Source organism: Heloderma suspectum, chromosome 8 (genome assembly GCF_057233095.1).
Source record: "Heloderma suspectum isolate Gila_16-S chromosome 8, 16-S_ref, whole genome shotgun sequence".
Taxonomy (NCBI): Eukaryota; Metazoa; Chordata; class Lepidosauria; order Squamata; family Helodermatidae; genus Heloderma; species Heloderma suspectum.
The window spans coordinates 20,119,542-20,134,125 of NC_139465.1; the positions used below are offsets into that span (position 1 = coordinate 20,119,542).

The 14,584-nt window shown below is 46.4% G+C and overlaps 1 protein-coding gene across 1 annotated transcript in view; it reads left to right on the top strand.

Moving 5' to 3' along the window:
• The window catches only part of VSTM2B (V-set and transmembrane domain containing 2B), a 62,296-nt gene extending 50,024 nt beyond the window's left edge, over window positions 1-12,272 (top strand). The window contains exon 5 of the mRNA XM_084813054.1: window positions 11,505-12,272. Within this exon, the coding sequence (XP_084669180.1) occupies window positions 11,505-11,593 (89 nt within the window). The 3' untranslated portion in view covers window positions 11,594-12,272. The remainder of the gene's footprint in view (window positions 1-11,504) is intronic.
• Window positions 12,273-14,584: the final 2,312 nt, after the last annotated feature.

Genomic DNA, 14,584 nt, shown 5'->3' on the forward strand with positions numbered 1-14,584 from the left:
ACGTAAACATTTACATAGCCTATCACGGTGTTTTTTAAAAATCTAGCCATGATAGGCTACGTAAATGTATATGTAGCCTATCACTTCTTTTTTTTTAAAACTGGAAATGGCGGCGGTGGCAACCGGTCGGAAGACCGGCCGCCGCCGAACCGCCGCCACCAGGAAGATCCGCCCAAGGTAAGTCCCATCCCAGGGGGGCGGGGGGGGCAGACCATTCCACCACCGATTTTGGGGGGCCAAATGCGCTGGCATTCGGCCTCCCTGAGATTCATAGTGGAATTCTCTGACATCCCTAGAAAAAGGCAAATTCCAAGTTGGGAATCGATAGGAAAGGGATCAAAACTAAAGCTGCCAATATTTGTGCAAATCTGTGTTGCAACCACATTTGGAATACTAGGTTCAGGTCTGGTTGCTGCATCTCAAAAAGGATATTGTAGAGTTCCAAATGGTGCAAAAAGAGTGAACCTTTCCCGTGTGAGGAAAGATTACAATATTTGGGGCTACTTAGTCTGGAAAAATTGGAAATAAGAGGAGGCATAACAGAAGGTGGCTACTAGTCTTGGCTAAGTGCTATCAATGGCTACTAGTCTTGATGGCTATGTGCTCCCTCCAGTACGAGAGGCAGTGAGCCTATGTACACCAGTTGCTGGGGAACATGGGTGGGAGGGTGCTGTTGCACTCATGCCCTGCTTGTGGGTTCCGCAACAGCTGGTTGGCCACTGTGTGAACAGAATGCTGGACTAGATGGACCCTTGGTCTGCTCCAGCAGGGCCCTTCTTATGTTCTGAGGTGCATGGTGTCAAGAAGGTAGATGGAGTACCAGGCATCATCCTCTCAGCAGGAGATTCAGGACAGGACAGGGGTGTTGAACCTCTTTCAGCCAGAGAGCTGAATTCCATTTCAAGAAGCTCTTGGAGCCACATTCCAGTGGAGGGTGGGGTCAAAAGCAAAAGGGGCAGAGTCAAAACACCAACATATTTTAGCTTAGAGCTCTTTCTGCCAGTAATTAAGTCTTAGGAGAGGCACTTCAGCCTTTTAGAATGGAGGGGGAAATGAACAAAAGCTGGGAAACCCGCTAACGATCAGCAGTTGAGGGAAATGGGGTGGGACTAGGGGAAAAGGAACCTCAGCAGGCCAGATTGGAAACCCAGGAGAGCCAGATTTGGCTCCCAAGCCTGAGGTTCTGCACCCATGGGACAGAAAAACAGAAGGACTTCTTCACACAGCTCATACTTAAACTACGGAGTTCACTGCCACAGGATGTAGCGATGGCCTCCAATTAATACATGCCTTTAAAAGAAGATTAGACAGATCCATGGAGGATAAGGCTATCAATGGCTATATGCAACCTCCAGGTTCGTGGTATTCAGAAGTCTTCCCCAACCTGGTGCGCTCCAGATATTTTGGACTACAATTCCCAAGATCCCTGACCATTGGCCATGCTTGGCTGGGGCTGATGGGGGCTGAAGTCTAAAATATCTGGAGGGCGCCAGGTTGGTATACAGCAGGCCTCTGTACACCACTTGCTGGGAAACAATAGCAGGAGAAGATTGTTGCTCTCAGGTCCTGCTTGTGAGCTTCTGAGGCATATGGTTGGCCATGGTAGGATGAAGAAGTGGGAGACAGGCTCTGGTGCTCAAGAAAACAATGGTGCTCTATGTGTTTCAGAATATGTTCTTCAGGAGCTGTTAAAAGCTGCTTTGTCTCTTGTTCTGATATACACAAATATTATTTCCTCTGGATACTTGCACATGCTATGCTTGAAGCCTCTCACCAGAGTAATAGGCTTCAAGAACAGTTGTGTATTTCAGGACAAGAGACAAAACAGCTTTTAGCAGCTCCTGAAGAAGGAAATATTCTGAAACACTTAAAGCACAATCAATTTTGTTTTCTCGAGCACCAGAGCCTGTCTCTCCCTTCTTCATCATTAGTCCATGGTGCTCTTTCCTTCTTCACTTCTTCTTCTGGCCATGGTAGGAAACAGGATGCTGGACAAGACAGGCAGGCCGTCCCCATAGCCCTGTCCCCAAGGAGAGCCCAACAGCTCAGCCCTGTCAATCCACATCAACAAACCCATTCTAGCAGTTTCATCTCCACCAGCACCAGGTCTTTTGCAAAGCGAATGGGTCTGAATTGCCCACTCAAGACAAAGCCACCCCAAAAACACTTTGCATTACAATAGGGACAGCTCACAATGATATATTGTTGCTGGGAAAAATTAATTCTCTCCCCCACCCTCCGCCCCAGAGCTACTGTGAGGATTGCAGCTAAGCTCAGAGGGAACAGGGAAGCCTGAGTGGGGTGGCAGATGATATCAATGTGAGCCCTGGCTCCACTATACCACTACCTAGATCTCCATGGGGCCCAGCAGGGCTGATGTTGCACATCACCGCAGCATCCTTTCTTCTTATTAAAATACACACACACACACACTTTCTAGTCAGGGGGTAGCCAGCCAGGCATGGTGCTAATTATAGATGCTAATGTTATTATTTTTCCTTTTAAAATACGTTCTCCTTTTCACCAACAAAATGGTGCTCATTCCTATGTCAATGTGTTTAGCTTCAGGATGGCAGAAGCAAATTCCAGTTTATTCCTGCAGTCACAATGGTGCTGTGATTTAAGTTAGTTTAAAATGTGAAACTCCACATGCTTGAAGTTTGTTTGTTTTTAAATCAAGGCTGGCAAACAGGGGTGTGTTGTTGTTTTTTGCGGGGGGGATGCTCTAACATCTCAGGAATGTGGAAGCAATTGTAAAACATGGAATGGCAATGGGGGAGCGAAGAGAAGATAAATGTTACATGCGTTTTAAGAAGTCCCCCACACCACAAGACCATTAGGTCCAGGGCCTAAAATTACCAAGCTGCACCACTGCCTGTGACAGCAGCACAAACCAGTGGGTTTGTTTTTTAGAGCTCCTGGCTGCCAATTCCCCTGCAATGCACTTGGTAAGTGGCTCATTGGCAGAGCCCCTGCTTTGCATGCCAAAGGTCCCAGGTTCAATCCCCAGCTTCTACAGGCAGGGCTAGGAAAGAATCCTGCCTGAAAACCTGGAAGAGCCGCTGCCCGTCATTGTTGACAGTACTGGGCTAGATGGACCCAGGGTCTGACTCAGTAGAAGGCATCTTTCTATGTTCCTTCCTGTGAAAGAGCCAAATCACCCAAAATGGGTCCCCAAATTTGGCAGCTGTGAGTGGGGAAGTGAATTGTTGGGGAGCATTTTTGTTCACCTCTAATTAAAAGGCAGGAGCACCGGGAAAGAGCTCTGGGAGCCGCGGCCATTCCAAATAGGCAGTGCTAAGCTGCTGGGGTCAGTAAAAGCTGTGTGCTCCTAATAAATCCTCAGCGGGTACCTCTGTTTCTGTGCACGCTGCCCGGCGTCAAGAGAGTGCTAGCAGCTCCATTGGCGCTGTACAAAGGCAAAGTGACACAGCCCTTGCCCGGAGGGCTTATGATCCTTCCTTGGACAAGACAGGGCAGGGAGAAAAGGGAAGCGCCTTGCAAGCATGTCGAAGAGGGGAATCAAGTGGCAGTGAAGGAGCAGCGAAGGTCAGGTTGCAGCGGCTCAAGAAAGCTTTGCTGAAGGCATAGATATCAAAACAGAAGGGGGAGCAGGCTGGTGGGATAGAAAGAAGAAAGCTCCAGAGCTAGGTGGACGTGAATGGTAGAGAATAGGGCTGTGAATGGATGCCCCGATCCAACTCTGCGGCCACTTCGGGGCTTCCGAGGCGGGCCCGATGCGGCTCGAGCTGATTCGGGGAGGGGGGGACTTGCTTTGGCCTACAAAGCCAAAGCGGGATTCAGACATCCAAATCCCGCTTCAGCCCCTCCAACATGCCGCCCAGCCCCCAGTTCCTTACCTGGGCCTTTGTTCTGGGGGGGCCCACCGCCACCGGGGGAGCCACCACCTGGGGAGCCACTGCTGCGGGAGCCAGCACTGTCAGAGGACCAACTGTCAGCACTTCTGGGTGAACCAGCGCTGGGAAGGGCACCACTGCCGGTGCCATTGGGGGAGCCGCTGCTGCCTCCAGCTCCTAAGCTCTCTGGATGCATGCCAGTAGCTGCTTTGTTTTTCCAGGGGATGGCAGGGGAGCCATTTTTAAAAATCACTCCCCCGCCCCAGGCTCCAGCACAAGAAGAGAGCTTTTGGCATGCATCCATAGGACCCAGGTAAGGAGCTGGGGGCTGGGCAGTGGCTGGGCTTCCGGATCGTGCTGAAGCACACGGAAGTGCTTCAAAGAGACCCGCTTCACTTCAGGCCACTTCGTGCCCGCTCTGCCTCACCTTGGAGGCGACCCAAAGCGCCCCTCTTCGACTCGGAGCTTGGGTTTTGGGACGAAGCGGTGCACAGCCCTAGTAGAGATGCCATCAAGACAAAAGTGGCAAGGAGAGGAGGACACTTGACCCAGTTAAACTACTTCCAAACCTCTTTAAATGCCATTGCTTCCAACCAGGCAACATTGGGGGCTGAAGTTCTGTAACAGTGGTGTTGAACTTCTTTCAGCCTGTGGACTGAATTCCATTTCATATACGCTCTCAGGTGCTGGATTTCAGTGGTAGGTGGGACCACAGCCAAAAGGGGCAGGGTCAAAACACCAGAAATACCAGTTTAAATCTCATACTGCCAGTAACTAAGCCCTAGGAGAGGGATTTCACACTTTTAGAATGGGAAAAAAACATGCAAGAGCTGGGAAACCACCAAACATTAGGTAGTCGAAGGGAAGGGGGCTGGCCAAGGGAAGGGGGCAGAGTCATTTGGGGTATCCCAGATGGCTGGATTGGAACCCCAGGAGGCCTGAATTTGAGGTCCTGCACCCCTATTCTATAAAGTAGCCAAGAACATCTTATCAAGCCATTTTCAGTTCCCATGCAACATTATTGCTATTGGGTGGGCCAGATGCCATGGTATTTAAACTCTTGTGGGTTTTCTTCAAGCTTTTTAAAGCAAACTTGCAATGTAGATGTGTCTGCAAACAGAGAACCACTTGTGTAGAGCAGACAGGACAAAAACAATTTTCTGGCAGCAGTACTGCAAAGAAATATACAGAATACAGTTATACTTAACGCTGCAATCCTATCAACATTTATTTGGGAGTTTAGACCCCAAAAATATTTATTTTATTTATTTATTTACAACTGCTCCACATCAAAGATTTTGGAGCAGTGAACAAAAAGATAAAAGAATAAAACACCATATTAAAACAATTAAACATTTTAAAAGAAACAGATTTGCATGAATGTGTGATTTGCCCTGCAGATATATGACGACAGAGAGAACTTGGATTTTTCATGTCACATCATCCAAAATTGAATGTATCTCAATGGGGGAGGGGGGTCAGTTCAAAAGTACAGATGCCAGTCATCAAGAGTTATAATCGCCAAGTGACATACATGTTGGCATGAGTATTGTGCTCAGAACAGTACTCAGGTTGGATCGGTCTTTCAGATGTGACTTATGCTTAACGAATAGCTTAGATGACCTCATGGAAATCAGTTCTGTTTGTGAAGTCCTGTTGCTGAACAATGTACAGCTTGAGTCTCCATCATAATAGCCTTGACATTTTTAGCATCTTTGAAATAACCTTAACACGGGTTGAGATTGCAGCCAACTAACCACAATGCCCAGACTTTTCACCTAAGAGATGTGGGGGCTGTTTGTAATTCATCAGTGATGACAGGCACAGTATGCAGTGCCAGCTCCAGGGTGGAGTGGCCAGGGTGGTGGTGGAGGGGGCTTGGGCAAGATGCTCTCAGTGGGCCTCCTCCTTGAATGGATTCTTTCCATCTCACTTCTATTCACTTAGCCTCTCCTTCTGAGCCCAATCCATACAACCTCCCAGAAAACACCAGGCAAGCAAAGGAAGCTGCTCTATTTTCTTCCTCTCGCTGCTGGAGGTGTTTACTAGAGATATACAAAACTATGCATGGTGTGGAGAAACTGGATAGGGAGACATTTTTCTCCCTCTCTCACAATCATCTGTGGTGGGAGATTCAGGACAGATAAAAGGAAGGACTTCTTCACACAGTGCAGAGTTCAACTATGGAATTTGCCACCACAGGATGTAGTGATGGCCACCTATTTGGACAGCTTTAAAAAGGGACTGGACAAATTCCTGGAGGAGAAGGCTATCGATGGCTACTGGTGCTGATGGCTATATACTACCTCCAGTCTCAGAGGCAGTATGCCTACATACACCAGTTGCTGGGGAACATGGGGAGGAGGGTGCTGTTGCACTCATGTCCTGCTTGTGAGTTTCCTGTGAGCAGTTGGTTGTCCACTGCTTGAACAGAATGCTGGACTGCATGAACCTGTGGTCTGATTCAGCATGGCTCGTATGTTCTTATGTTCTTACTCTTTGCACACTCAGAGAGGGAGGGTGAACAGGCATTGACATGGAGGAGGAGGAGGAGGGGGAATCTCCAGGCATCGATAGTTAAACCCCTGCAGGGGTACAGGCTTCAGCAGGTGCCCAACAATGCCTACTTCTGATGCTGAGCCTGACACTGTACATGCCCAGAGGCACTCCCTTTTATGCTTTACATAAAAACACAGGCCTGGGAAGTCCTCCCTTCCAAATATTCCATTCTTCAGGGAATGTGCTTATTGCCACACCGGGAATTGGAAAGCAATTTTCAACCAGGTCATATTGGCTGGAGAGGCTCTGCAGGTTATGACATCCTGTCCTCCATGGGGTAGTATGATTTCAGTACTGCCACTACTTCCCCCAAATCCTCTGCAGAGCTGTCTGTCTGTGTTTTTACATGTATTTAGTAGTGATGGGCACCCTTGCCCCAAGTGAATTTGTTATCTCAGAAAGCAACAAATCCATCCCCGTAAACTCGGACGAAGGTTCTCCTTTCATTCAAGATCCGTGCGTGCGAGTTTCTGCACATCTACAGTATCAAACTGCATCTTGGGAGCTGTAGTTTGGAATTGCGTGATGCATCATGTCATCATGCATCACGCTTTTCTGATTGGTCGTTTCCACGAGGCGGCCTAGTTGATGATTGCTTGCCATCGCTGATCAGTATATGGAGAGGCAACGGTGCTCCACAGTCCCCTTGGAGCAGTGGCGGAAAGAAAAGTTTCCGTGCTTGGAACAGTGCTGCTATCTTCGCAGATAGCATTTCAGCCCAGCAAACACTTGCTGGAATGGTCATGTGACCATGCCAGGGTGCATCACATAGGGTGGTCACATGGGAATTCCAGAAAGTGCCTGCCAGGCTGAAACACTCTCTGTGAAGAGAACCTTCCTAGAATGCGCATGTGACCATGCGAGGCTACGTCACATGGGCATTCAAGGAAGTGCTGCTTGGCTGAAAGGGCTGGGAAAAAAGTCACACAGGCCGTGCAGGCATTCGTCGTCAATCTTGACTTGAATAATGAGGTTAATTGGATAACCATCCAAGCTCAATACACAAAGGAGCATTATGAACATAGCAGATTCATCTTAGGGACCATCTAATTTCGAGCTTTGCTAGCATCCCTAGTAAGTAGCTTAGGGATCTCACTCCCACAAGATGATGAGGGCCACTAGCTTAGATAGCTTTTGCAAAGGGCTAGACCAGCCTTCCCATCCACCTGGCACCCCCCAGCTGTGTTGGACTACAACTCCTATCATCCCCAGGTGCAGTGGTGGGAATTGTAGTCCAACATAGCTGAGGGGCATCAGGTGGAGGGGAAGGCTGGATTATACAAACAGAAAGATCAGCCTGTCAATGATTATTTGCCTTGATAGCTAAATAGAACTTCCATGTATAGAGGCAGCTGCAAATACCAGGTGCTGCAAATAACTACAGGATGGCCATCATCTTCACATCATGCTTGCAAGGGCCTAGGGCAGGGATGGGGGATTTGTGGCCTCCAGGTGTTGGTGGATTACAGCTCCTATCCTCCCTGGTCATTGACCACGCTGAATCCAAAACATCCCAGAGGGCAAGAGGTTCCCCAGAGATCTGTATTTAGCTGACTATCACTGGAAACAGAAGACTGGTACAAATGGATCACAGACTTTCCCAGTAGACAATTCTTAATGTTCTTATGTAATTATGTTGCCTATCCACAGCCATGCTACATGAACATGAGATTTGGCATCTGCCACAGTATTCATCATACTGTAAACCTTTGTTTTAAAATCTCAAAACAGACATCCCACCAGCAGCTAAAACAGTCATTGGGAAGTTACAGAGGCTATTAGAGACAGGCTTACTATCCCTTTGCCTCATGCTCCTCTAAAGGGGAGAGTTAGGGTGGCCATGTGTCCTACTTTATAGCAGACATTCCTCTATATTGGAGGGGTATCAGAGGACAGTCCTCTATTTGAAGGGCTGTCCAGTCCAAATCCAGTTAAAGGTAAAGAACCCTAAGAAGGGACAACAGGACCCTTGGAGTTCCCATCAACAGATAGCACCTGGACAGCATACGCCGAGTAGGCACACAGATCACCTGGTCACACGAACATGTCTTGTATTTCTATGTAAATTATGGAAGTATTTTCTAAATTTGGTCTATACATATAAATTAATGTATGCACATTTTATGCAAATCCCTGTACTCTTTTCTCTTCTTTTTTGGTAATGTGTAAAAGAGGAGATGCTGGTTCCTTCTACTGTATCCATGCCCAGGAGCAGCAGCGGCACCATCTCTCTGCTTTAAGAAAGCAGCATGTGCGAATCCACCCTTGCGATTCTCTTTTTTCACACTCAGCTAATCCAGAGTGGTGCAACCCTGGACAAACATTTATGCAAAGCTTTTAATTTTAAAAAATTGTCTGTGAAGAATGGGGGCCTAGCAGTATTCCTGCAAGGTGGCTTCTTGGAATCCTCTTCAGGGCTCCACAAATTGGATTGCGCTGAAATCTAATAGCAGGACTGCAGACTCGGGGCTGAGTGTTATCGATTGACAAAATGTTTTTATTTTATTTTTTTTAAGTGAGAGAGAAAGAGAGAAGAGGGAGGGAGGGAGGGAGGGAGGGAGTGCACTTTTTGCTGGCTTTTTGTCTTGAGTTAAGCTGAACTGTGAATGCGGGATGAACCAGGACTTCTTCTTATTTGTGGACAAGCACTTCTAAAAATGGTCCTTCCGGAAGGAGTCGTGAAGCTCCCCTTACTGGGTCAATCACTGATCCACCACCTGACCTACTACTATCCACTTTGGCAAACAGCCTGCATTTCAGGCAGAGGCCTTTTCCAGACCTACCACCTCGCACTCTGCTTGGGACATAACAGCCCCACTGGATCAAACCAATAGCCTTTCTAGTCTAGTCCCCTGCTTCCCACAGTGCCCATCCAGATGCCTTTTGGGAAGCCCAAGAGGAGAACATGAGGGCAAAAGCCCTCTCCCACTGCTGTTCCTCAGCAACTGTTCTTTGGAGGCAAGCTCAGATCTGGAGGTTGCATACAGCCAGTGGAGGCTGGTGGCTCTGATTTCGGTGGCACTGTGAATCCCTTCTGGGTTTCAGGCAGAACCAGGCAGAACTCTAAAGGAGCTATCCAAGCTGCAGATCCCTATCCCCCAAATAGTTTCAGCATCCTGGATAGCTCCTTTAGAGTTCTGGCTAGTTCTGACATCACCACATTTCATGGCAGCAAATTCCATAAGTTAACCAGTGGTTTACTGGAGCCAGGTCTCACAAGGATGCAGGTCCAGCACTTTTTTTTATTAGCTGTGATGCTGATGTCAGCTACCACCACCACTCTTCAGATTTCCCTGTTTCCGTTGAGCTTAGCTACAATTCTCTCAGTAGCAGAAGGGGCAGGGGATGAATTTTCCTGGTGGCATATATATACTTCTAGGCTATCCTTGTTGCAATGCGAATTATTTTGGAGTGGCTTGGTCTTCAATGGGCAAGTCAGACCCATTAGCTTCACAAATGACCTTGTTCTTCTGGTGGAGGTGAAAACTACTAGAATTGATTTGTTGATGTGGATCAACACAGCTTCCTGAATTTTTGGACTCTCTTTGGGGACATGCGTGTGGGGACTGTCTGTTTATCTAGTCCAGTGTCCTGTTTTTATACATTTTATATTTATTCTTGTGCTGTTTGTTATTTTGTATTGTATTTTTTAGCTTTTTCTAATCCAACCAGAGAATGTCTGTTATTGGACAAATTAAAAATATAATTAATAAATAAGCAAAGAAACACATTTATAAGACAGAGACTGGTAAATTTCCCCAGGGAGGGTGTTCCACAATTTAAAGAACACTATAGAACAGCCCTTGTCTCCTCTGCCTGCCTGCTGTGTCTCCAATGGCAACAGTACACAGAGAAACACCTCTGAAGCCAGTCTTAACTCAGGCATGTACATGTGGGAGAAGGCAGCCCTTACAATATGTTTATGTTCACAGAAACATGTGCCATTCAGATGCAAGGTCCATGCAGATCAGTACTGAGATTCAGCAGGAGATTCTGTCATGGTAGAGGAGCTGAGGAAGTCTCTCACAGCGATTGGCTGGGCTGCCCTGATGTCATAGAGGGGGTGTGCAGGCAGAAGGGCCTAGCAAAGGAGAAAGAAAAGCATGGGCCTAGGAAAGGAAGGCATGGAAGCAGGAAGGGAAATTAGGAGATTGTCTTCTGTTTTTTTCTGAATGTAGCACATGGTAAAGTTGTCCTCAGGGCTCCACTTATGGGTTTCTTTTCCCTAGATGATCTCATTTTTCTTTTAAGTTACAGTGTGCATATTCCATGCAGCAAATGTATTCTCCTTCTGTGTCCATAGCTGGTAATGAAAAGTGTCAAGGTGAATCTTACTGCCTGTGGCCAAAAGCAAAATTGGTTCACATCCTATTGATCAAGGAATGCTGGAATTGAGCCACAGTGTCTTTCATTTTCCTTAAGAGTAATGGGAGGATGAAATCCATCATCTGTCAAAAAACCATATGTGAGATTAAAGTGTGTATTAATTACTGGTATGCCAGAAGGCAAGCTGATTGTCTGGCCACCCTCATGTCCCAATCCAGATAGGGGTCATATGTGTACCAGCTCAGGTTTCAGTGTGCATAACCCTAGCTGGATGGTGAAGCACATGTCAGTGCCAAGCATCCCATTCCTCAGGTCAATCACATGCATTTCTCTTTTTAAAAACAATCATCTTGTTATCTCCCTATCAGAGATAGGGAACAAGGACTGGATTCAACATCCCCAGCTCTTTCTTCCCACCAAACGGTCAATCAACAGAATTTTGGCTTTAAAAAAGAAAAGGGTGATTTCATAGCCTGTTGGATTAGAACATAGATCTGCATTTTGCATCCTCTCAGTTCCTGGGTATGGGCTGGTTCACACATGTAAATATATCACTCAGTTTCTAGGTGTATTATGCAATTTTCTTGGGGGTTAAAATAAGCTTTTAACCCCAACATGCAACAAAAAATTCTCGGTGGCTGCTAATTCTACACTAAAGTTCTATGTATGTGCCAGCAATTTCTGAACTGTTGCAAAATTAAACCTCTCTTTTCTCTGTCTCTCTCCCTCCCTCTTTCGCCTGCCCCTCTTTTTTTTTTATAGGTACAGAACCTATTTACGCTACAGACCCATTCCTCTGTACATTCCTGTTAATGTTGCATAAGCTTGTACACTTATTATTAAACCACTGATGGACTTCTTTATCCAATAATCCTCAGCCAAAACGAAAAGGAACCTATTTAAAACAAAGTGGGGGGAAAAAAAGAAGAGACCCCTCATTGAGAACTAGGATCTTAAAGATGGACAGAGAGAGACTGGAAAAGAAGCATGACACATTCTACAGGGGGAGGGGTAAAGCATATTTTTGGGGACATTACACAAAGATCAGTCACCTGAAATAATGCATCTAGTTTCAAGATTCTATGGCATAAATGCCCTATTCCAGTAATTCCACACAAGGTAGCTATTATTTCTATCTTTTACTTTTCCCGTTTCTTTCTTTTTTAAAACCTTTCTTCTGACAGTTAATTTTGCACGAACTGTTGAACAGTTGCTTTTTTGACGATGTAAAGACGTGGGGGGGGGAAGCTCTTCTAAAGAAGAGCACTATTTTTAGTAGATTATCGTGGTTAGGCTTTTTTAATTATTATTATTTCCTCTCCCCCTGCCCTTCCTCTCTCTTTTTTTTTATTAAATTATTTCTTTCGAAAACATTGATTTTTTAAAAAAGGCACATCTTACCATAATGAATATTCACTGTCGATAATATTTATTTTTAAATAATAAAAAGATTGGAAACAAGGTAAGACATTTGTTTATAAACCGTATTGTATATTGCTGAATAACAGTTGAATAAAAAAAGAGATTTTGAAATAATGTTTCTGTACCAAGATGTGAAATTCCAAGTCTTTCACACTGTGATGCTGGATTTGCTATAGCAGAAAATTTCCCAATATGGCAGGGGTGGGCATCTTCAGGAGGTCTGGGAGCCATTCTTGCCCCCTGGACACCCCCTGGATGCCTCCCCCAGGCACCGAATCTTTAAAATAATGGCATCAAGAGCAGCTACAGAGCACTGAAAGGGTCAAAAAAGGCTTCAAAATGGCCACTCTGGATGCCATTTTTATTTTATTTATTTATTGGGGGGGGGGAGAAGCAAGGGTAGCAGAGGGCACATGTTGCCCCCCCCTGCAATAAGGTTTTTTCACCTGCACGCACTCACGCATGCACACCAGCACACACACCAGCGCACACACCAGCACGCGCACACATGAACACACTCAGGAGATGGACTAATCTGTCAATTTCACTTTCTCTCAGTTTCTCATTTTCCCAGTCTTCAATTTGGTTTGTCCCAAATGTTTGGAATTTTTTTAGTCTTGGTTTAGTTAGTTGCAAATTTCCAGAATTTATTCCCATTTTTAGTTGGGAAACTCCATTATGAGATCCAGAGAACTATGAATTTTGAAGGATAACTGAGTTTTGCTTCATGTATTGGCTCAGAAGGGCAAAATTAGGTAAGTTTGCATTAAAATGCAAACTGAATTGATTTATCCTCCATCCCTAACACACGCAAACACACACACACACACACACCCTTTTGGCCTCATGAACATCCCCACCCTCTTTCATCTGGAGTCATGAAGGTCCTTGGTCCTTGTTCTATCCATAACCAACAGGCTCATGGGCTAGTTTACTGAAAGCTACTAGCATCTGCCACTGATCAGAGCTCTGTGGGGTAGGACACAGCCCTCTTACTGAGTGATGTCATAAGACAATGGAGAAGGCATTGGCACATCGATACCGACTAGCTAGCAATACTCAATGTGGACCATGATGTCAGTGAGCCACACTGGGCTCTGCCAGCCTTTCCACAGCTGTGCAGCTGCACAGTGTTACGTTAACAGTCTCCATGCCTTCTCTGCCATCTCATGACAGCCTCTGTTAAAGCCAACAGGTCTCTCTTCCCCATGCAGCAGAGATCAATGGTGGACACAGATAGCTTCCAGTGTACTGCATCGCAAACCACCTTGAATATAACCTTAACCAAGAACCTGCTGTACACCCCAGTGTGCTGTGTGTGCATTGCTCCTATGTGGGCAGTCTCTCCCACTCACTTCAGTGGTGATATCAGCCCCATCCATGCTTCAGGTTCTGTCCCCGGAACTATTCCTTCCATTGAAGTAAATGGAGAAGCCCTTCTGGGTGGTCCAGTTCCCTTTGAGCATCAGATTAAGCATCTGAGTGCAGTGCACAGTCTTTGCTGGTCCAATGATAAATAGTAACAGACATTAATGCTAAGATGCTAATGGAGACTAAATGGCAGTCATCAATCCGCTTGCCCTGTAGATCCAGTGAAATCCATGGATTGACTCCCGTTGCTTGTGGATAGCAGTTTGGTTTACCAGGGGCCCACTCTGATGTGAAGATGGAGAGTAGCTGGCAGGCAACCTTCAAAAACAGGACTGCAAAAAGCGATGGGATCATGATGTTTGTAGTGTTCTGCACCTGAATTGGCAAATAGAGGGACAGAAGGGATCCCTCAGGGGGTGGCTTTTGACTCAGAGGAACCAGTTGCTCATGTATGCTATAGCTTGCTTCCCATTTAAAATGTAGGGGGGAGAGAAAGACCTAGTTATTATTAGGGCCAGCCCTACTATAAGGACTTCTGGTCCCAGCTGAAACTCAAAAGGCAGGCTTCTCCAACCTGGTGCCCTCCAGATGTGGTTTGACTACAATTCCCATCACATGGTGATCACTCGTGACTGAGTAAGATGGTCTTCTGGGGGAGTGTCTTAGCAGTGGGTCTGCAGGTGGCTGTAAAGGCAGATTCTGGATCCACACAGCCTCCCACAGTGAGGACATAGGTTTCCAACCCAAACAAACCCAATTCCCATCACCCCCAGTCAACATGACCCCCTGGGCATGCTGGCCAGGGTGATGGGCATTGTAGTCCCAACACATCTAAAGGGGAGCAGGTTGGGGAAGGTGGCTGTCAAGCTGTTCTGGTGAAGTGTGGCAAGGTGCAAATCAAGACCATGGACACCTCCCTATGGAGCAGGATTACAGGGGGTTGTCCATGCCAGGAAATCTGGCCCTTTTAGGAGCTCACTGGATTTCTGCAGCACCCCTGACTCGGCTTGAATTTGTGAGCTGAGCTGTGGATTTTCCCCAAACTCTGG